Below are 24,572 nucleotides of genomic sequence, written 5' to 3'. Positions count from 1 at the left end.
CCTGTCCACAATTCACAGCAGTAATGGACTATTTGAGGACAGAAGAGCCCCATCCATAGGCCTCTCAGTGCACACAGGAACTGTTCTGCTCCTTCCTGGCCAGTGTAAAGAAGCCTCTCCTGGATTTATGAAATGTGTCGTCAGGTCAGCACCAGGTTGCCCCCCTGCCAGCAGGCCACTTCCTGGTGCTATCCCATCATCCTGAATCTGCACAGCACAAGGTTAATCCCATTCAGGTCCTGCTAGAGTGTGAGCTTCCAAACTGTCTCCTGGAGGATCAGGGTTCCTATTGGTTCCCCGGGCATAAAACAGGCCAGATGTTTTTTCTGGTCCTCCGGATAGCGTGTGAACCTTGGTTGCAGGGAGCCGACCCTCCCAATTGTGTGTTTGTTTAGAGTTTTTTTTTTTCCACTTTTATGTCATGTACAAGATCATAAGCCGATTCTGCACAGCGAGGGAAGTACGAATCATAAATCTTTTGACTCTTTTGAGGATTGTGGTATTTTGGCAATGGGGATGTGAGGGGTGACATTTTTCACCTCTCAGATGAACTGCTTCTTGTAGCCCTCTTGTGTTTTCATTTGTGGCATTTTGCATATGCCTAGAAAGCTGTGTGCTCATGTGGAACAAGTCATTCTATTGTACTCATGGGACTTAAATCTGCAGTCCAACTGTGAGTGACAAGGGCTTTTATACATTTTCCCATACCTAAATCTGACCTGGCTTCACATTCATATTTTTTTCTTATATATAAATATATAAATAATACTCAGTTGACAAGCAACTTCTCGTTGTTACTACAAGACTGCCTCCTGAATTGAGTCCTTTGTAGATTCCTGCTTTAATTTTCATTCGCTGTCCTTTAATACTGCTCATTTGTTCACCCCAGCCTTGTGAATGGTATCTTCTGACTACAGACCTTTCCTATCCAATCATTCCTATCAAAAAAGTGAGTTTTGAGGTCTGCATTTTGGTGACATTGTCACCCTTGCAGTACATGCAGTTGTAATGTCATTACCCATTGCCACATCCCATTTGGCCCAAAATCCCATACACAGATATAGGGCACTGAAGTGTATGAGAATTCATACTTCTGTAATTCCTAGGCATGGACCAGGATATTCCTATTGAAATGTAGTTCCTTTAAATAGGGAAAAACTGGTATGTCTAGTTATGTATGGTATGTGTGGTTTTTGCTTTCTTTTATAACAAATATAGTGTCTTAGATATTTTGTTTTATTACCTTTTTTGCCCTAATGTCTTTAATGATTGCCCCTGTGTGGTCACCTGGCTATACAAATGATAGCTGTGTAGCTACCTCATTACACTTCAGGTGCATGAATTTATGCAGCTGGGCCTTTCTGGCCCACTGGAACTGACTGTGTGAAAATGATCACAGCAATATAGCATGCTGGAGTGCATTTCCCTGTTAGCATCGTACATGGTTAGAAGTGGCTGGTTGTGAAAACCACAAAAGGATGAGTAATTGCATTACTTCCAACATACCATTGGTGGGAAAAACATTATTCTCTTGATAACCAGGATATATTTGCTGCTTTTGGGCTCTTTCCTTTCTTGATTTTCACATGCCTTTGAGTAAGGTAAATACAATGTAATGACACAGCATAAGAATGTTTCTGAAACAAATTAAGAAAACCTACAGTACACATAATAATGGAGCAATCAGATTGTTAAATGCATTGAACGGACTGGCATTGAAATGTCATTTGGGTTTACTGACAGATATGTTTGTATTATTTTTACTTTAAGTGATTTCATTTTTAGATTGACTTTCTTTACATATCTTGAAATATTAAGGACTATGAGAAAATACACTCTTTCTGAGAAATTGGCAAGTCAAATGGGGCAAACTGTGGTGCTTGTTATGCAGAGGGACTCAACATTGAGGACCATGGTACCAAAGATAGGAAAGCTGTTGGATCAATGGAAGGGCTGTGGTCCATGAGGGAGGACTCAGAGAAAATAGTGTGTATGGGAGGGGAGGGAGAGAGTAGAGGAAAGAGGAGCTGACAGAGTCCCTCACAGTTGGAATTATGTTCTCTAGAAAAATGAAAAAAGCTTTTTTCCTCCTCAACAGCCATATCACTGATTTCTTAATGGCCTTCCTGTCAGCTGTTGAAGTTAATGTAAGATAAATGAGGGCTTTATGGAAATGTGATATCACTGTGGAGAGGAGAGGGTGTGTGGTTGTGTGCATGTGTGTGTGTGTGTGTGTGTGCGCGCGTGTGAGTGTGTGTGCGCGCAAGCGGCCACATGTGTGTGTGTTCTGAAAGTACCAATCCTGACTTTGAACTGTGGAATGTCTAGATTGGAAATAAGATATTTACGCATGCTCTTTATTTGTAGATGCACATTTGACAGTTAAATGTGCTGGCACTGAGCTGTGGAAAAACCTGCATAGGATGAGCTTGAGTTAGGTGCCAAAAAACCTCTATATTATAGCTGTTCCCTCCAGATCTAGACTCTGAGTTCATCTTATCATCTGTGGTTCTGCTGTCCACTCAATAATCGCTGGGACACCCACCGTTTCCTCAGTAACTCAAGTGACAGGCCATTTCCTCCAGCCCGCCCACCAACACCAGTCTGACAGGCTCCGCATCTTTTAAGAAAGCCGCTCACAGGAACCATACCCCTCTCTGCTCCCTTGCCTCTAATGAAACAGGGGGGAATTAATTCAGTGCCCTTCCTGATCGTTTCCTGTCTGATGCAACTGCTTCCCAAAAAGTAATTAGTGGAGGCATTTATTACTGAGACGCATGGGAGCTCTGTGGTGCGGGAGTGTAAATATTTAATATTTACTAATGAGTGGCTGGATGCTGAAAGCAGCTCAGTAGTGCCAGGACTGAACCAGAGTGATGCTTCTCCTGTCGCATGCAGACATGGGGGGTCAACATCGCAGTGTGGGCCCGTGCCTGAGACCAGCTCTCGTATTCCACACCGCCAACTCAAACAGTGCACCTTACACCAACCATTACAGGCCACCACGGCTCCACCCTGAGCCGACCAGCGGAGGATGGGTTTCCCCCTTGAGCCTGGTTCCTTCCGAGGTTTCTTCCCATCTGCCACAGGGAGTTTTTCCTTGCCACTGTTGCCTTAAACTTGCTCCTGTGGGGGTTTAGGCCAGGGTTGTCATTGTAAAGCGTATTGTGACAACTGCTGTAAAATACGCTATACAAATAAAATTTGATTGATTTGATTGAGATAAAAGTGTCTGCAGTCATCACACTGTTCAGAGTAGAAAGTGGGACATCTCCAGGAATACTACATTGACTGTGGATCCCAACACAGTTGAAGCATTTTCTCCATTTGAAATTGAGAGGATCTTACTCCAGGTGGACATATATGGACATATTTTTATGTAAAGAAATTATTGTTTGGGCTCTCAAGTTGCACGTCCAGTTCAGTGAGCCATGCACACTGCTATGATGCATCCTATGATCCAAATTTAATCCAATCAGGCTTATCTGCACCAGCTGCACACTCCTCTGGTGCAGTAGCTTAGCTGGCTGACTACAGAGAGTACAGCAGCCAGTCACCTGATCTCATGCACTTTGGAGGACACACCTACTGTACGCTTTCTCAACCGCCAAAATTGGGAAATATGACAGGCCTATAGTTTCAGTTTCAAATTTGGTAGAACGTTTCAAATTTAGGTAGAAAGCCTTTTTCATGCTTGGGAGAAATTCAGAACCGTACAAACAGGACAAAAACATTTAAAGAGTAGATATACTTTAAGGTAATCCCATAGTCCCACATCTACAAAACCTGGTTTATTCATGAATTTACCAAATGATGAAATAGGGTAATTAATAATAATTAAATAATTGTGGCAGCACTGTAATTACCAATGTACTGATTGAGTTCTTGATTTTGTATGTTCAGATATAATACTTTGCTGTATATTATGATTATTAGTATTATTATAATTATTATTATTGTTGTTGTTGTTGCTGTTGTTGTTGTTGTTGTTATTGTTATTATTATTTCATTTTTTAGATGCACAGTTCTATTTATGTTATTATATTAGAGTTCAATATCATAAATAACAAAATTTCCTTATATACCAACATAAAGTTTTTTCTTAAGATAGTTACTGGTACAAGAATAATCAATAAATATGTTTTTTTTTTCTGTTTGATAATTTTACATATTTTGAGACATTTCTGACAGCTTGCTGGCATTATAGTGGCTGCTGTCGGGCAATTGATGGTTTGTGGTCATTCTAGAGCAGGTTGTGCAGTGACATTGTGCCTCCAGAGGTTGTATGTACTGTATGTATATTACCCAGTTGAACTTCAAAATTATTCGCTGTTTACTGAACTCAATAAAATTTACTGTCTTTGCAGTGTAAATATCACATTTAAAATGTGTGAATATGATTTCCATGTTTTATTTTTTGGAAACTGTTAAATTAATACTCTACAAAATCCTGCAAAACTTATCAGTATCTCACATTACATTTCATAACAATTATTTAACAGGCACAGTGAGTTATAATGTAGTAGTTATAATGTGTTCACCTGATTTATATGAGCAATAGTACAAGACCTGGCTGCGACATTCATCGAGTACATTACTACTGCTAAGCAAGAGCCAAAATACAAATCCTGCATACATACATACATGCATGACACGCCCTAAGACGAAGAACCTAAAATCATAAAACACTATAATCTGAAATAGTACAAAGGGAAGGAGTGTTATGGGGTGGGGATGGGACACTCAAATGGGACACTAAATGCCTCTAGTATGGTCTAGTTCAGGTATTAGACATTGAACTACTTTCAAGATGCAAGTGTGATAAGCACATAAAGAAATTTCACTGTTTACGGAAGCTGGAATTTGAGTGGGTTGTGTCTTCTCTCCTCAGTGTGGTCCGTGGATTATGCCAGCTACTACCAGGGCCTCTGGGACTGTGATGCAGAAGAAGCGGATGAGCTGTCCTTCCAGCGGGGAGACCTCATACACGTCATCAGCAAGGTCAGCAAGGACACACACCCGTGCCTTCAAACCTCACACACACCTCCACACGCACATCCATACTGTACACACATACCTGACACACAGACTAACATACGAATGCCCATACACACAAACATTACATACGGACCTACACCTGCACGCCCACACACTCAAACCTCACCTGGATTTATGGTTGCTTTTCTATACTTTTAACTGAACATAAAATTCTGAGTTGGTGAGTGCGTGCTGATAAAGGCGCTGGGAGAGTAATGTTGCCCGCTATGAGGCCTTCCTGGGGTGCTTGTGCTGATGAGATAAATGCTTAGCACAAGCACACATTTGCGATGGTTCAGCACAAAGCATTTTTTCAGTCTTATTCGGTTTTCCATTCTCACCACCATTGCTGCACCACCTTTATGTCCATCAAATAAAAACAGCAAGGTCAAACACGAACCTGGACGAAGAGGGAATTAGATGCAGGTATAGGTCTTCATGTTGTCCAGGAGTTTCGAGTCATCGGTGACCAAACTGTCATGCAGCGCATTCATAGCTAAGAACGGCCAATGTTCCCTCTCTTCCTTCCTGCACTGCCTGCTCTATGAGTAATGATGAATTATGTGCAGCTGACCACAGGCCGGCAGAAGCATCAATCTGATCCCACTAACATACTGACATTTTATCTGTTTTCTATGTGCCAATATTTTATAGTATATGTGGAGTAAATAACACAACAAAACCCATGCTCAGTTCATATCCCAGGCCTTGAGTCGAGACATTCAGCATTCTACGGGTCTGGCAGACAGTAAAATCTGAGCTCTCCGTGAATTAAAATAAAGCATAACATTCATTTGACATTACTTGACATGATTTCAGCATTAATTGTCCACCATTATCATACTAATAATCATGGAGTGTTATTGAGTACATCACTCAAATTTCAGATGGGGTCCATTATGTACCAATCATCAAGGGGGAAAAAAAGGTTAGAATGAACTGAAAAACAAAAACCATGTGAAATCAATCAGTAACTTTTTAATAGGTGTATGTAGGTGTTAGAAATCTCCTTATGCTTAGAAATTCATGTAATATTATTTTTGCTGTATGGGTAGGGTGTTTGGATCTGTTCTGACGTTTAGCATATTTATATTGGGTATGTCCTTGGGAGGTTGATGAGGTCTGTTCATGCGTTCTGCTCTGGTCTTGATTATGGATCTGCATCTGAATCTGGCATTTCTGTTACCCTGTTCACTGTAGCACAGTGTTGTTTTTACACACAAATGTTACAGAGGTTTTGTCAGGCTGCACTTTTGTCTCTGCCTCTACCGCATGTAAGACACATTCTTCCTTTCTCCTTACGCTGCTAGTGCGAAAATGCCCAGCAGCAAGATTTCCTGTGTAATGGGATTTGTGTACATTACTGCTGTGGTATTATGAGGGATAATTGAGTTGCTCATCCAGGCGAAACTCCCTTTGTGTTTATTACAACATGCAGGTGAATCACTTAAAGGTACAAGGGGCTGCGTCTGACTCCACTCATCTCTTTTCTCTTAATCTTTCCCCTCATTTATTTCATGAGCATCATTTCTTCCTGATAAATGATTGCTATGTCTATCTCATACATTCAGCACACCAGAAGGCGTTGTGTGGTATTTAGTCTCCTGTCAAGCTTTTCTGGGTCTCGCCTTCAGCATGGCCAGATTGTTGAAGTTTGCTGTTTTATGTAGACATTCCTCACCTCCTAGCAGTAAATGTTAAAGTGCCAGTTATATAATATTGATTATTGCTTTTAGTAATTGCACCTTTAGCTTTAGTGCCATGTCATAGTGTCAGTGTTACAAACTGTGTCCAGCGAAATCAGATAAAGGTCCATGTCTTACCCCCTCCCATGTGAACCACTTTGATTGAGCTGAAAGGCAACGGGACCCAGCACAGATATTGACACGCTGGGCCACAGCTTAGAAAGAGGAAGAACAATAGGTTGGTCTGGAGCCCTATAAGCCAAAGGGAAAGACGCTGAAATAAGTCCAACAGGAGATACTACTGAAAACAAGTCAAATAAGGGAAAGCTTTCGCTCCTGTCATCTTTGTCTGCTGGGGAGCGCGATGTTCTGGAGCCTGGTGTGATGAAGTGATTTGACGCCCTGCGCTGACAGGCAGCAGCACAGTTTACGGGGTTCAGGCGAGAGAGCAGACTTGGTGGGCGTAGGCGAGGGACCCCAGAATGTGCCGTGGGGTGTTGCTTGGCCGGGGAGATCAGCATCTCTCTCCAAAGAGCGGAACAAACAGCGCCCGGGCATCACACCCTAAACACCAGAGTCGGAAGCAGGTGAGGGCCGGGTAAATGTGGGGCTCTTGACTTTCCATTAAGGCCTCCTCCTCCACGGCGTCAGATGAAAGCTGTTTCCCTTTCCAGCTGCTGTGCAGAGTCACTGGCGTGACGCAGTCGCTGCCAGTCTGTCAGTCAACGCGTCTCCCATATCCCTGAAGATCTCACACACACGCATTCAAGCATGCATGCCCACACCCACATGTACTATACAGCGCCAAATTACTGTACAGTTTCATTAAGACAACAGGTACAGACATGCATATATCAGGAGATCTACTTATCTGTATCAATTCACACACATGCGCTTACGTAGGGACTGTATTCAGTCACACACAGACACATATCTAGGAACTAGGGATGCAAACAGTCGATTGTTAGTATGCACACATGTCAAATATTAGATTAAATAATTTGTTGCCAAATTTGCATACCACATGTCGGCATTTATGATGTTAACCCACCTAAGAACCAGACATCTGAGGCCGAGAGATCATAGCAAACAAGATCCAGCTTCATAGTGAGAGCTCGCCAGTGTGACAGCTATCCAAGTTGAAACCACAACAGATCTAATTGTTAAAATGGTAATGAAAGTCATTCTCCAGGTAAGCATGGTAGAGGGCAAAGGTTTCAGGGACCTACTGGCCGAATATGCTCCTGTACGGTGTACTGCGCAAAAAAACCATCGCAGCTCATCGTGAATGTACCATGTGTCCATACCATTCTATCCAAGTCTGACAATGTTGTGACTATCTAACTATTGAGTCTTACGTGTCTGTAGCTAGCCACTTCATTGAAGACTGGGCCATATGTCAACCTGTGTAGTGAGCAGAAAAGCAGAAAATTATTCTGTAAAAATAATGGCAATGTTTATTTTTAATTTTTGAAACATTTTAATCTTGTGATCTGCACTGATCCAAGTAGTAGCGTGCTTTCAGACTGCAGCTAGTCGACAGTCAGAAATGTGTGTCAGTCGCATCCCGAGTAGGGACTGTGTCTATGCATAAATGCGCATATGTAGGGACTAGGGCTGGACTATATGGCCAAAGTATCATATCGTGATATTTTTCCATATTATTGATGGTATTTCATCTTATTTGTTTTTCCAATACAAATTAAACAAGAAATTAACTGAAATATGCTTGAACTAAAAAAAGGGATCAGTTAAGACACATTTCGCTATTTGTATTGGGAACATGAATGCTGATTGGTGTGAAATATTGAATTCAGAAATTGGATAGTAAATATTAAAAACCCTAATACGCAAACCTGAAAATGGTACTATGCAAAATATTCAAGTGAAAAAACCTTGAATGATTAAACAAGATCACTTCTGTTTCCAAGCTTTGCAGTCACATGCTGTTTGCCCATTTTACATATTACTTTTTTCTGTGCAGTGTCTGATTTGCATGACTGAAACCCACATCCGCTTTGTCGATGTGCCTCTTGCCAAAATCCTCATTTAACCGGGCATAGGAGGCTGAGAGGTTTCACCACCGGTGTTTCTTGGCTGCGACTGCCTTATGTTTTTCTGCAAACTGCTCCTCACGTGTAGTTTGCAACGTTGCATTGTGTTTGTTTTTTGCATAAAATAGTGCGAGTTTCACTGAAAACAGACAAACAGACAATTCACTGTAAGCATACGTTGCTAATTCTTTACTGTACTGTTCCAATGTGCAACAATGTGCCATTTTTAATATTCATCGGATGAAAAACAATAAAATACCATTGACGATGGTATTGCCTTACAGACTGCACATAGTCACGCACATGAGATGCACACAAATACCATCTGTACACCGCGCCCTTGCAAAGACCCTGCACATCCACTCCCACAAACATCCCTATCTGGCATAAACAGCACCAGCACACCGCTCCGCTCTGGAGCAGGGCACCCACTCGCCCCAGCAGCGGGTTCAGAGATCAAAGCCAGGGAGAAAGGGCATGTCATCGCCTGTGAGCCGACATGAGCCCACCTCAGCAGTCCCTCCCACCGCTCTCTATGGGGCGCGTGTAGAGACAGCGAACAGAACACGAAGGCACTCGCAACACCTGCGACCAAAACAGCCCTCATAACACGTCAGGCGGCCGCAAAGTGGGCACGGCTTAACTGAGCTCATCAGCGTGCTGTTTTGACATGACGGTGTTTAGCCGGATGGGATTATCGCCTCTCCAGCGGAGATTACTCTTACTTTGCCATCGTGTTGTTGTTTCCAGTCACTTACACAGTACGGCGCACCTTCGCTGATTGTCTTTGGCAATTTCTCACACCCCCTGAATACCATTTCATAAAGAAGAGCAAACTCTCTGGCACAGTAGATTTCTGAGCTCTCTTTCTCCCAGTCCCAATATGTCAAGACCGGGGAGAACCACCGGGGAGAGTGAACGGGATCACTGGTTTTATTAGCCCACTGTGGACGGGGACAGCGAGAGCCAGTTCCGGACAAGCCTGGGACCCTGTACCGTACCCCCTTACCGTTACGTTCTGTGCCAAACTGTTATGCTTTTGTCCCACCGTCTGGAAGCGGAGACAGGCCGGTCCCGCGGCGCGCTCAGCCAGCTCGCGGCGAGGAGACCCCCGCTGCCTCTCTCTGTCGGAGCTGCTGATAACGGCCGGCGTCTGTGTTTTACGAGCGCAGCCAGAGAACCCCGACCTCCGTGAATGAAATACGGAGCTCCAGCCAGAATTCATGCCCGACTCAAGCAGGACACATTGGAAAAGCAATAATAAAACAGGACCTATAAATTCTTGGGGATGGAAGCACTGAGGAGAGGTTGACTACTTGTGTGTTAACACTGAACATAATGAATAGGAGGCAAGGACGGACTCCAGGAGCTAAATCAATGGTGCTAATAAACAGTTTTAAGCGGCGGTTTAATTGACGGGTGCAGAGTTGCAAATCAGGCAGTGGGGTGGGGCTGTGGCAGCGATGCCATCTTCTGGCTGCGCACAGAGCAGAACACACAGATTATAAAAACTCCTGTATCGACGGATATCGATCTCTCATTTACTGTAAAGATGAACCGCTTTCCCATACATTTGTGTTTGTGCGTGCATATGTGTGTGTGTGTGTGTGTTCCTGTGTCTGTGTCTATGTGTGTCCCTGTCTGTGTGTATATGCATGTGTGTGTGTGTGTGGTTGTCTGTGTGTGTGTGTGTGTGTGTGGTTGTCTGTGTGTGTGTGTGTGTGTGTGTGTGGGGGTGGGCGTGGGCACGCACGCACACTTATGAGTGAGAGAGAAAAGGCAAGAGACACCGCTGATTCTTTGTGAATGTAAATACTGCCGTAAAAGTGAGTGTGGATTGCGTTATTGCGTTTGCGTCTTCGGAAAACATAATCGCGCACTCAGAACAGGAGATCCCGGAGGCGTTTGACACACGGCACCATACTTTCCTCTCCTCTCCGTGTGGCGAGATTTACGATAGCCTTGCGCAGCCATGGGGAACGGGTCACGCTTTCGAATTTCCTCATAACCTTGGGCTTTGCGAGGCCTCCCTGGGTGATAAAAACTCCCTTGGGGCGCTGGGTGAGTCGTGCTGTAATACCCCATAATGCACGGGGATCAGAGGATCAGTTCCATTACAGTTGCATTCCACTCGCAATACCAGCCGCTGTTGTAGATGACATTACAGTGTTCACCTTATCTGACAAAGAGCCCGAGAGGAGAGAATAGTGTGAAGTAGATGAGAAGGACAATGAGAGAGCAATGAGAGAATCGAGTATTTTTATTGTTATTAATGTAAGACACAAGACAAAAGATGCTTAGAGGAAGAGGGGTGTTGAGGGAAACAGGGAAAGGGAGAGCAGAGAGGAGTGAGGTGTAGAGAAATAGGAGTGTCTGATGTAGCCCTCTCTCCACTTCCTCTCTCTGAGGTGCCAGATTGCAGCACACTCTCCCCATTCCAGGGTTTAACAGATTGCTCCTCAGAGGCTGATTTCCAGCAAATGAACCAGCTTCAACACCCCCCCCGCCCCCCCCACCCCCAAACACACACACACTGCCACACACACCCAACTGCCAAGAAACTGAAGTTCTCCAATAACAAACACGTAGAGCATGTTTGTACGTGTGTGCGTTTGTGTGTGTGTGTGTATGTGTGTGCGTGAGTGTGTGCGTGTGTGTGTGTGTGTGTGTGCGTGCGTGCATGAGTGCATATGTGTGTGCATGTGTGTGTGTGAGTGCATGTATGTGTGCATGTGTGTGTGAGTGCGTATATGTGTGCATGTGTGTGTGAGTGCGTATGTGTGCATGTGTGTGTGTGAGTGCGTCTACGTGTGCATGTGTGTGTGTATCTGTGTGTGTGTTTGTGTGCACATCTGCACAGGAGCAAGCAGAGGCAAACAGTGGCAAAATAAATAAAGGAATAAAGGCAGGAAGCCTGTGCACTCAACTGCATCTTAGTTTCATTTTCAATCTTGTCCCAATTAATTTTGCTGAATTAATCTCAGGCAGGCGGCCGCTGCTGAAAATGCACCCAGCTCTCTCACTGGGGGCCTCCTCCTCCTCCTCCTCCCCTCCCTCCTCTCCCTCCCTCCCTCCTCTCCCTTCTGCTCTCTCACAGCGCTCAGCACAGTGAAACATGAAATAGTGGCTAATCCCAACATCCATCTGGCGTCTTTACACAGTCTCCCCAATTCCCCGCACCCCGTTTGCCTTTGCATTTGGAGAGCAGCGTGGGGGTGTCAATTATTTGATCTCATAATTAAACGCTCCCTTCGCTGTTGCACACGGCCATGCTCCGCTTTCCCCCCTTTAACGGAAATGCTGAATTTTTACCTCTTTCTCCCTCCCGCTCCGCCCCCTATCTCCTCTGTAAATCAGTGTACTGAGTAACTCTTTGCTCGATTATACATCTCAATGGACACAAACAGCTTTCATGCCCCAGCGGACACCCGGTCAGCAGGGTTTTGATGGAATGACTTTCTGTGGCTGTTGTTCTTGAATAGTAATGATTCCCTTATTTTGGTGATGCAGGCCACTACTCCAGTGCATCGTCTAAACTTTCCTGTTTTACAGGAAATATGCAATTGCCTTAGCAGGGGGTTAAAGGGTCTGAAAACATTATGCAGAATATATAAATTGTGTTTTCCACTCTGAGGTTACACCAGAATTACACCAAAAAGTCTTGCATGTAGTGAATACTTCGTAATTCCAACTCTATCCTTTAATATAATTTTTTACCTTTTGATGAATTTCTTTTTACTCATTTCTAACTGGAAAACTAAATATTGAGCAAAGAAAAGCACTTAAGCACCTTCTGATCCTGATGACTCACTCTTCTCCTTTGAAATGTTTTCTTCGTGAAATGTGGGGCGTGTGCATCTCTGTGTGTGAACTGCAATGTAATACGGACAGCGTACGCCGGACCAGAACCGTGACGTTCGCTCTGTGTCGTCGAAGCCGGGCTAAAGGGAAAGTGTGGGATTTTGTAACTGGAGAAAGCGTGTAAGAGTGTTACCTGAGCCCCCCGCGTTCTGCGTAACCCCGCGTTCGGCGCAGGGAGGCCATGCACAGACCTCTGTCCTCAGCGTGCCACTCGTCGAGCCTTCGGGCCGATCGGCTTGCCGAGAGCGTAATTTATGTGCCCGGAATCAAAAGACCCTGCTCTAAAGGTCAGCCCGGCCGCATTCCTGCGTTCCCCCAGGCCCCCCTGTAAAAACCCCGGCACTGGGGAGATTTACGACGGGGAGACGCTTCCCTACCCAGAAAGATGCTTTTTCATCGGGGCTCGCACAACACTGCTTCCTTTCTCTGGCCACCGCGGCCACCCCAGAGCCGACGCTCGCAGGGGAGAGCGGAGCGGAGCGGAGCGCCGAGACGCGGCCACCGGGGGCCATAAAGCAAGCTGTGAAAACAGCTCGCCGGCGCGGCCGCTACAGCGGGGCGGGGGGGGGGCCTCCTCCGCCGGCCGCGGCGTCTCCCCCGCAGCCTCCTTCGGCCGGTCCAATCCCGCGACTCGCTCTCTCACCCGCAGCTGCCCGCTCGTCAAACACATTACATTCTGGAACACTGTGTCCATTTGTGTTATAGGCACCCTTAGCCATAGCGACATGCACCTTTTTCAGTTTTATGTCCTTGTGCACATTACCTTTTACACATTTGTACAGCTGCCTTTGTTATTCACTGGAGCAGTTGTGGTAAATTGTACAGCAGCAGTTTCCCACCAGGGACTTGGGCCTGTGACCCTCAGGCCAGAGCTACGGCCACTAATCCACAAAGCTGCCTGTTCAGTGGGTACGGCACACCTCCTACTGCAAGAACGGAGAAGAAAATGGAGCCAGCTGGCCACCTTCTTTTCATACCTGAGAATCAAATCAAATAATGCACTGTTTCTAATAGAAATGTTATGGGTAGATGCATTTAGCTTTGTAAAATCCTAGATACACTTTGAGACTAAGACAACTGTTATAATTTTGTCAAAAAAAGACTTTGCTTTTCAGATGTATTAAGGGGCTTTTGGCCCTATTAATATGGGCATTAATTTCTTTAGCATTCAGAAATGAAGGTGGGTGTCCGGGCAGGGGTGGCAAGGGGGTTGGGGGGGTGTCATTTGTATCTTATAATGAGTGGGTTTAATTATAGGTATATACCATGAAATATTCATGATTAAAAAAGAAAAGTTAATCAATTCCCTGATTAGGCAGGCCGTTGCTTTGTTCATTAGATGCAGTCATGCCCGTCCGCTGGCCTTCTCTGTCTCCCGGCACTAGGTTGCTGGGGCAACGGTGGAACAGGTAGAGCTTTGTTCAGCCATCAAGGCTCCGACTGCATAACTGTATTAACACAGCTCTACTAACACTGTTTCTCATTACTAAAGTGCTGTAGGCAAACCTGCTTTGCTGTCTACTGCCTAACTAACAGTGCTCTGCCAGTGCACCATGACAGAGGTACTGTGGGCCTGCTGGGTGGGCACTGGTCATGTGAGCTATTCCCTCCCCACCTTCTGATAACTCCAGGAAATCTTCATATAAGCAGATCTTGGGTTTGGTATGCCTCACTTGTGTCAGCTGTCTCAGTGTGGGTGGTGGTTTGATGTATGACAAAAATGATTGCGAGCTCCGTATAAGAGATAATGCTCACATCCTCTTGAGTAAATCATATGGTCTGTGAATATGGCAGAAAGACCACAGCTGTTACAGAATATGTGTAAAATGACTACATTTCAAAGCAGGCAATATTCCAAATACTTTAAAATGCAAGCATTCAGTTACTGTACAGTATATATTCTATACACAGTTTTTACATTAATACATTTCCATTCATAATCACTGTTAATATACTGTAGCTGCTTATTGTAAATAAAATGTCCCAAATAAGGCTGTATTCAGAGAAAGGTGGAATAGTAAATGAATATTAAATGAATATTAGCTTTATAAAGTTATTAGTCCATTCAGATGAATGTGCACTGTGCAACTAACTGGGAAGGAAAGATCATTGGTTCAAATAATTGAAAATATTTGTTAATTGCTGCAGATGTTTCTTACTTCAACATTTCTTAACTCAATAAACAGCATCAGTTTTATGGGTTTACAGGTTTGGTGATACATATCATGCAAGTAAAGCCATCAAGTTTCCTGTGCTTTTCTCTTTCTTAACCTTAACCTCACCCGTGGTTCAGATTTTAAACCGTGTTTAACCCCCTGTTCGTTTCCACATTGTCCAGTCAACATGCAAGCCCCTCCCACTGCTGCGACGTCCGCTGGCGATTCGTTAGAGCACAGTCCGGCCCACGCTGTCCCCAAGCGGGCACGCTGCCAGCCAGCGCTCCGTCCGCGGTTCACCAGCCGAGCCGCGCCGCCACTGCCTCAGCGGCAGCTGGCGCGGCCCGACTGCAGCTGCCCGGTCCAGCCGAGCTGCTGGCGCGATGAGTCGCGGGCCTTCCTTCCGACTGAAACCCTGGGAGATGCTGCACCCAGTCATAGACCAGCCCAGCAGGGCTGCCGACCCCTATAGGGTTCCATACCAACCTGCAGGCACCAGAACAGGGCCTACCCAGAAGCCCCTATGATTAATATTACAGCAAACGTTTCGTTTGTGACCGTCCCCCTGTTTCTGTTACTGCTCTCTTTCGGAGTATAAGCAAAATAAGTCATCCTCAGCTGAGGCATTTCCAAACAAACATAATTTGCAATGGGAGCTGGATCTGGTGGTTTGTGGCATTATACAGAAATAGTTCATTGTTTTAGTCTGATACTCTGTGTGATAACCTGTGGGTTTGACAACATTTTGTGCTTACACTATAACCATCGTTTTCTAGAAGAATTCAAAACCAGCAAATGTGTTGGGATCCAAGTTGATCATGAATGCTAAATAATTTACACCACATGAAATAAGTGATGCATCATCATTTAGAGAAGATGATTATAAAAATGTGTGTCTTTTGCTGAGGAAATACAATTATCCATCACAACAGGGATTATTTTCTCATTTACATGTTGCGATACTTTATTAAAATTAAAAATTCTGAAACTGGCACTTATTAATGTGCCATTTCTGACCATTACATACCTCTGATAATGGGGAGCAAATAACCCAAAGATGATTTGATTCAACTTATGAGTCAGATAATTCACCAGTATTTACATAATGACTAAATGGGGAATCTGGCTAGACTTTTCAGTCCGTTGTATATACAGATCAGTCAATAGAGACCCTATTAATATTTAAATTTAATATTATCTGTCATTGTTCTGAAAGGCTGTTCCAACATTTTCAGTTATATGGCACATTTTAAGATTAATATGTAGCTAGTACTCAATGATGTAGAATAAATAGGGCATTGAGAATTCCTCAGTGTGTGTACATATGCATTGTGGGAAAAGCGTCTTAATGGGGGACAAAGACACGATCAGCAAGCTAATTCTTTGAGCAGTCCTATCCATAAATCTCACAGATCACACAAGGCAATTTATGTATTCTATCGTGCCTCAGTATAATTTTGCACATCTAAGAATTTGTTTTCTTAACATTGGAGTTATGAAGTTATGAGCTCTCTCTCTCTCTCTTGCTTTCTCTCTCTCTCTCCCTCTCTTACCCTCTCTCCTTATGTTTCTCTTAATCTCCTTTATCCCCTACTCTCAGGTAGAGGGGATTGGCTCATCTCTCAGCACTTTTGTATGTCACAACAGAGGCTAAGTGTGGTCTGAAATGCCTTGTTTTCAATGCAGCTCTCAGTATTCTACTAAGTGCACACCTGTCTCCTTGTGCAAAGCCCCTCCTCTTTATCAGGGGACTGGCCGATGGAGAGGCTGCCTTCTTTCTGTCCATCCTGTCCTTTTTTACTGATACTGATCTGTTGCCAAATCAGCAACCAAATGAAGGAGTAAAAATTACTGTAGAGCAACAAGAATACACTTCACAACTAATAATTCACAATTTAAAGAAATAACCAAACATTGTAAAAAGAAATAATTTACAAATGCGTAGTTTGGAATTGAATGAAATACAACACAAATGTTATTTTACATATAAAGGGTTTGATGTTTGTGTTTACATTTCTCAAGCTGAGAGACAAATCTCCAATACTCCCCTCCTCAATCCCACCCTCTCTCTCTCTCTCTCTCTCTCTCTCTCTCTCTCTCTCCCTGTCTTTCTCTCCTGTTCTACCCTGTATGTCTCTCCTGCACCCCTATATATTGCCCCTCTCTCCTGCTGTCTCTCATTCCTGCCCACACTGGAGCTCATTAGTACAGTGCATCAGCTGGGTTGTGCCATGGCACCAGGCCTGTCCACAACAGTGTCTTAATCGCTGCTACATATTTAATGGGGATGGAGGGATAGCTGAGTCCCAGTGTACCAGCCTGAGCTGTGCTACAGCAGTGGCAGTACAGACCAGAGGCCAAAAAAATGGCAAAAACAGAGCTGCTCTGAAGCTGAGGCTGTGGGGTCTTCTGCTTGGTTCCCTGTTCTCCCCTCTCTCAGTGTCCCTCCCCGCCCTCTCTAAACCTTTTAGAAATAAGGTGTGTGTGTGTCTGTGTGTGTGTGCGTGCATGTGTGTGTGTGTGTGTGTTGCGTGCATGCCTGCCTGTGTGTGTGTGTGTGTGTCAAGTGATGTGAGAACAGGGCACACTCAGGCAGAATGGTGGTACAGAGCATTGAGCCAGCGAGAAATTGCAGCCCTGTGTCACCAGCAGACACCACTGACACCTAGTGGCCACATTACAGCACTGTTTTCTCTGTCACTTCAGACCGTCAGCTTTCCCACACTTCCTTTCAGTGGATGAGTTTCTCCCACTTGGAGAAGGATTGTACATGTCACGAAAAACAAATCTCATTAAGTACATTCCTAAATTCCGAATCAGTCCACAACCCTGAGGTCAGCCTTTAACAGTACAGGGCTTCAGTAAGCAGGATGCTCAGTTGTAATAGCCATTTATTGTGTTCTTTTGAGCAGAAATGCTTATCAGTTGAATGAACAAAGATGCACTTGTGCTGTATATTTGCACATGGAACTTTGGAAGATGCTGTTTTAGCAGTCACAGGTGGCAGTTATGACAGGGGTGTTAGGCATATGTGGAAGCCTCACACAGGGTGTGTGCAGCGGTCACTGGCAGCCGGGGTCTTTGTCCTGGAGGGCTCTCCTGCCACATCCTCCACCGGCGCAAACGAATGACTCAGCCAGCCGGCCCTGCGCCCCGAGGTCACGCTCTCTTGAATGGAACCAAAGAGGAGGAAAAGAGAGGAAGAATGGGAAAGGAAAAGCCAGGGAGAGGGAGACAGAGGGTGATCTTTAGCCCCTGGTGTGCACTCTTGTCCCCCTTTCTCTCTCACGCACACACACGCTCACACTTTAAAGACCTGGCTGCTTTGTGGTAACAGACACCTAAGGCATTCTATTTGCCATCGCCGGGTGTTGGCCGGGGGTGAGTCTGGGGTTTGGGGTCACGCAGAAGGCAGCGGTCAGCTCCCGGTCAACTACAGTAGCTCATTATTCAGCCACAGCCCCCCCAGTCAATAGCCCAGAACGGAGCGTCGGCAGCCCCTATCCATTCTCCCTAATCATTATAAATGGGGAGCCACGTAAACAGCTATCATTACAGACACTCAGCAGCACACACAAATCCACTTTAAATGGCTATTAAGTTAAGGAGCCATCCGTAATCCCCGGCGCAGTTTGGGAAAAAAAGCTGGGGGTCCGTTTTCCTTATTTCGCCCCTGCCCACCCCGGCCGTCCTCGCACTCCATCAGCTCAGAACGTTCGCCGCGTCTCAGCGCGTTCGTCCGCTGTTTCCTTAACCGCCGCGCGGTCGAAGCACAATATTGCGCATTTTCGGCGTTGTTACACTGACAGCTCCCCCCCCCCGCCCCCCCCACCCGTCCGAGGGTCGTAACAATTTTTCAGACAAGCGGTTCGCGGCATGCTCGCATAAAGATTTGTTGGTTTTTTATTAGTTTTCTGAATGAACAAAAAATGAAGTGAGAAAAAAAAAATCGTAAGGCAATAAATTTAAGAGAGAGCTCAAAGCAGTTTTGCATTTGCAGGCCGGTCTCATCTCTCTGTTTAACACCAGGATGTAAAACAATGGAGTGCAGATCGGTGCTAACGTTCTGTTTAGTCTGGGGGGTCCTTCTGGAAGACGTAACGAGAGGCGCAATTAGCTTGGGCTGTGGAAGGCCTGGCTGTGCATTTGTTGACGGGGTAGAAAGGGCGACTGAAGAAAAGGCGTTGTTTGTTTGCGCCCGTGTTTGTGTGGCGGGTGGAAAATAGAGAGCGGGAGCGCTGCTATGTGCTGCCGGCGTTCAGAAAAGGAGGGGGGAGAGTGTGTGTGTGTGAGTGTGAGTGTGAGTGTGTGTGTGTGTGGGGGGGCACATCCAGGCAGCGGGTTCAGCGGCAGGGCAATGAGACACTTCCTGCGCTCCATCATGCTGCAGGCCTGCCTCAGTCAGCTGGTGGCCGAGGGCAGACGCCCCATGTGTCATTCTTATTAACACTTCTGCCTTTACATAGGAACAGAGAGAGAGAGAGAGAGAGAGAAGGGGTGTGTGTGCATGTGTGCGTGTGTGTGTGTGTGTGTGCATGCGTGTGTCTGTGTGTGTGCGTGGGGTCATTATGCATTGTGCACGCACACACACACACACACACACACACACACACACACACACGTGTATCCCATCCATCCACAACACTCTGGGAAAGTGAAGAAAAGAAAGAGTAAATAAAAAAGACAGTAAAGAGAGAGATAGAAAAATGATAGAAAGAGTGAAGAAGAGGGGTAGAGCACAGGAGGGAGATGCAGTGCTGACTGAGAGGAGATAAGGCAGTGGGGGGGGGGGGGGGGCTAAGCTGTCAGTATTGCGATGATGACAGCAATGTGGCGCTCTATCCTTGCAGGACAGGCTCGCTCTATACGCTGATGTATGCAGCATTAGATTCCTCATCAAATGCTCTCCATCCCTGCTCATCGTTAGCAGCCACCCGTCTCTGACACACAGAGCAATGGGCTCATCTTTTTTTGCCAGCCACTGCCAGCCAGCCCTTCATGTAGTAAACAAATGACATCACTGGCACACCGCAGGCGTTGCCATGGTGATTGCGCCCCCTTTTCTATTTCCTGGATACCCCGTGGGGGTCTCTCTATTAGCCTTCCTCCCTCCCTGCTCTCTGTCCCTCACTCTCTCACGCACGTTCTCTCTCTATCTCACTCTCTCTCTCTCTGTTTCTGCCTACCCCATCCACCTCCTTCTTACCCCATCAGCGGCGGAGTCATGTGGAGGTCAGCAGGAAAAATGGAGGGCCCTCGCAGCATCACGTTGCCGAACACTCGGCCCGAAGCCACTTAACTCCACGCCCCCGCCCGGCTTCACAGTACATTTTACGAGGATGTTTTTCTTGCCCCCCCCGCCCCCCCCCCCCCCCCCCCCCCCCCCTCCCCCCTCACCCTTCACCTCTCTATCCAACCCCCACCCCCCCCCCCCCCCCCCCCCCACTGCCCATCATTTACATTTCAAAAAACCCCACCCAAAATAAGGCAAAAGTAAGCAGAAGTAAACGCTGGGTTGGCTCTGGAGACGCGCCGCTCAAAACAGGAGCAGCACGGTGGAACGTGTTCCGTTTGGCACAGACAGACAGAGAGGGACCTTCAACCGTGTCATCTTTATGGATGCGTGCGGCAGCGCCACCTTTTGCTTTACACCTTCGCTCAAACAGCGTGGAAGAGTGTGGAAGTTCAAAGCAGATTTATATGTAATTCAGATCGAGAGTCTAAAAGTCATTACTGCGGCTCGCTGCAGTAAAACAGTGAGCTCGCCTTCCTGGACCCTGAAGTTCTTTATTGCAAGGGAGCTAGACATATTTTTGCCCTTATTCTCAAGTGGAATGTTATAAATAAATAAGTACAAATGGTACAAATTGCATGGCAGTCAGTTCGCTTTTTTATTGATTATTTCACAGAAAATTTAACTGAAATATTATGATGAGTCCCGTAAATGTCTTGTTTGCAGAAACCAAATTGCCTGACACATTGCACTGCGAGTTGACTTACAGAATAGGACAGTGACTGAGTGGGACATGGGGTCAAAGGTCAATTAAAAGAAAGAGGAACTACCTCCATCCAGAAAAAGCACTTTTCTCATCACTGCTGACACAATGGCACTATACATGCAAGGTCAGTACTGTTTGTTTCATTAAGCACCTCACTGCCATCTGTGTTCAAACCAAAACCAAAACACTCCTTCTGAAACGTACAAATATCGCAACAAATATTGTTTGCAACCGATTTTGATAAGTCATATGTTTTATATGTTGTTGGCATAATTTGTTTTCTCAAAACACACCATCATGATTTTGTGAAATAGTTCCCAGCCCCTTGAGCAAAATGATATAAATTTAATGGCACTTTTCTCTTAGTATTCCAAATTACAGCATTTCAATCAAGCATATTGATTCAAGCTCCTGAACAAAAGCATGTTCAATTGCCCAGGAAATATCTCTAATAACAGTCTGTATCCTGCTGAAAATAAAACCAATGGGTAGAGAGAAAGGGTAAGAGGGAGGGAGCAAGGGGGGGGGAGTAACAGTCATTGGAATGCATCAATTCTAAATGCGCCCACTCTCTCTTACAACATGTGTACTCTGTTTGAACTCGTCATTTTTCCAAAAGAGAGAGAGTGAGAGTGAGAGAGAGAGAGAGAGAGAGAGGCTCTGCACGCTTGAGAATCTCGTTCAGGGGCTGGCACACTGGTGATTTAGAAGTATATTAAAATGGCGATGTTGATAATCAAAAAGACCTTTCTCGGGGAGAATTTCAGAAATGCGGCACAGATGGGCAGGGGAGATAAATAAAAATGCCCGTCACATCAGTTGGGGAAATTGCGTTGCGATGCCCCCGGGGGACAGAGACTGTTTCCCCTCCTTCCCTCTCATGCCCCCACCCTTCTGTTTCTTTTCTTTTCTATTTTTTTTTTTCCATTATTGTTGAAGCAGGGTGGCACAGCCACACAGCATCCGTTCACAGCCCGCGCCTGCGTTCGCACGAGGGAACGTTGGAAGCAGCCCCTCCGCTTCGCCAGGCGACTCTCCCTGTGAGAAAATCCCAGGTTGTGACTCACACGGCGCGTCTCTCCGCAGAGCGCCTCATCATTTCAGCCAGGGACAGCTCATCTTTCTCATCCTCCTTCCTCTGGGTTTTTTTTTTTTTTTTTTTGTGCATTTCTGGGATTCTTGCTCTCACTCTTCGCTGAACTCTCCTGTTCTCTGTTCAGTGTTCCGTCCCATTTGGTTTTATGGTCATATCTCACTCTGTAAGGTCCTTTGACTCTCACATCCTCGTGCGCCAGAATTAACGTCTTTTGTTACTGTAGTTACAAAAGTTTCTGTGCTGATTTGTGTTTCTTACACTTTGTCTTGCTAGACAGACTGCAACCTTGTTCTACTGTCAAAAAGAGAATTCTCCAGTGTTTACAGTTTACAGCATAATCCCCACTGAAATTTGATGGGTTGCTTTGGATTACTGAGATTTCATTCACAATTATTGCCTTTAGAATTTGTGTAAATATTGTGTTGTTAATTGTCCCGTGTTCCCTATCTGCAAGCACTCATAATTGCTCATGCGCACTACGCCACGCTGATATTGTAAGCGCGGTTTCCCAGACTCCTCTCTCACGCCAGGGTGGCTGCCAGGCCTGTCGGCAGACTCCAGGCACCAGCACACCCTTCCCCCTGCGCCATTCAGACGGCCCATAGCACTGTTCCTCTGCGCTCAATGGCTCCGGCTCTCATCTCCTTTCATATATTCCTTCCTCACTCACATCCTTCTTAATCTGTGTTTTTCCGACACGTGCGCGTGAGTGCATGTCTGGCGACAGTTTGCTCCTCAGTATTTGAACAGAGGACGCTGCATTGTTCGTGACCAGGCGCAGGACGAGCGTCCCTGTATTCCAGCGGTGGACCGAAAGGCTCGGTCCCTCTGCGAACGACAGCAGCATAGCGCTTGGGAGAACGGCGGAGATTGAGCTGTTCGCCGGGCCCTCCAATCCCTCACCCAGCAGGGGGCACCCTCCAGGCCCCATCCGTCAGAGCCAGGTCTGTTTCCAATTCCTGCGGCCATCGGCGAAGCGCCGCGTTGGGAAGCCTGCTTTTGAAGTTCCAGGCCCGGGTGAACCGGAGCTCCTGGAGCGCTGATTTATGCAGGGAGCGCCAGGGCATGCCAAGGTCCCGTCAAACCTTTCAGAGACTCGTCCCTCTCCATTTATCCCCGAGCCGGGCTGCTTTAGCTCATGCTGTGCCTGGTGCTCGAGCTGCTTGGAGGTGCACGCAACCTCCACTTTGCCTCGGCCAACCCGTCATCAGAATCATCATCCTCCAGCTTTTCAGCTCATAGCTTTTTTAGGTACTATAAACGGCTGTCAGCAGGCTAGCAGGCTAGTTTTCAGGTAAGATGGCTGCCATATAAATGGGTAATGGGAGCAATGAAAACTAGCCTGCTAGCCTGCTATCGGCCAACACTCTGTCAGAACCACCATCCTCAAGCTCTTCAGCTCGTAGATGTTTAAGGTACTGTAAATGGCTGTTAGCAAGCTATCCGGCTAGTTTTCATTGGTCCCATTACCCCTTTATATGGCTGCCATTTTACCTGAGGCCGGTCAATGCAGTGTCCTAATCTCTGTGGCACACTGCAGCCTTTCTCCTGTGCAGGAGAGTTTGTGCCTTTCAGTGGCCTGTCAGTGCCAGACAGACAGATGGACTGCGCGCGCACGCCCTCCCAGCACAGCCAGCAGATAAGCGACCGGCTCTCCGCACTGTCACTGTCTGCCGGTGCCTCCTCTTTTCTTCTCTGTGAAATATGCCCCTGATCTTTAGCGGAGTATCGATCCAGGAGCCCAGCCATCGCGGGCCCGTAGCCCTGGCTCCAGAGGGTGGAGCACTCCACATCTCCGCAAAGTGAAAGATGTTCCGCGCAGCGGAACCAGAGTATGCAGAGTTTGTTAATATTGCCGAAGAAGAGTAAGCGTGCAAGGAAAGACAGTTCTGCCAACTGAGCAGGTGAACATGCAGCATAAGAAGTGGCTAACACTGGGACTGAGTAGCTGTTGGTCCACCTTCAGGGGAACCCATTGCAACTTGGGGCCCACTCTTTCCAACCCACTGCGGTCCCTCGCTCTCTCCAGGGTGCAATGCTGGAGTGTTTCAACAGCTCTAACTATCTTCACCTTAATGACTAAATGGAGTTCAATGACAAGTTAAAATAATTTGCATCACCAGCAATCTATAATTAGCTTCTCATGGACAAATAACCAACTGTCACAAATATGTAGGCAAAGAAAATGTAATGCAATAATAATTATAACAGCAATGTGAATAATAATAATAATAATAATAATAATAATAATTTAATATCATTGTGGGATAGAGTGGAAAGTAAAAACCGTGGAAAATTTATACATGCAGTAATAATTTAATGGAGGGAATTCTAGAGGGAAATGTGCAACTAATATTATGACCATCTGGCCAACAATGTTCAATTGCTGGCAATGAACATGGTTATGAGAGTCATTTTAAATCATACTTGAAGTAATTGAAATGATGAAATCAAAGTCAATGGGGTGACAATGAGGGAACAGATGAGCCAATGGTGGATTGGAAGGTTGGCTTGGTCAGTGCCCTGTGGATGGAAGATGTCAGTACAGTTTAGAGCCCAGCAGACAGTGCTGTGATATGTATCACATCTAGGAGACTCTCTGCCTGCTGCGGACCCTATGATGGATGTGGTGGCTGTTTTAATAACTGCAGTACGCCATCATAAACAAACAGTTGAGGGATTGA

At 45.8% G+C, this 24,572-nt stretch overlaps 1 protein-coding gene across 2 annotated transcripts in view; it reads left to right on the top strand.

The window, feature by feature from the left end:
• skap1 (src kinase associated phosphoprotein 1) overlaps positions 1 to 24,572 on the top strand; it is a 176,943-nt gene that overhangs the window by 146,727 nt on the left and 5,644 nt on the right. For both annotated transcript variants that reach the window (XM_035403793.1, XM_035403792.1), the window contains exon 11: positions 4,892 to 5,001. In XM_035403793.1, the coding sequence (XP_035259684.1) occupies positions 4,892 to 5,001 (110 nt within the window). The remainder of the gene's footprint in view (positions 1 to 4,891; positions 5,002 to 24,572) is intronic.

Source organism: Anguilla anguilla, chromosome 2 (assembly GCF_013347855.1).
Source record: "Anguilla anguilla isolate fAngAng1 chromosome 2, fAngAng1.pri, whole genome shotgun sequence".
Lineage (NCBI taxonomy): Eukaryota > Metazoa > Chordata > Actinopteri > Anguilliformes > Anguillidae > Anguilla > Anguilla anguilla.
Note: the sequence above shows the minus strand (reverse complement) of the source record. Positions and strands in the feature narration are given on the sequence as shown.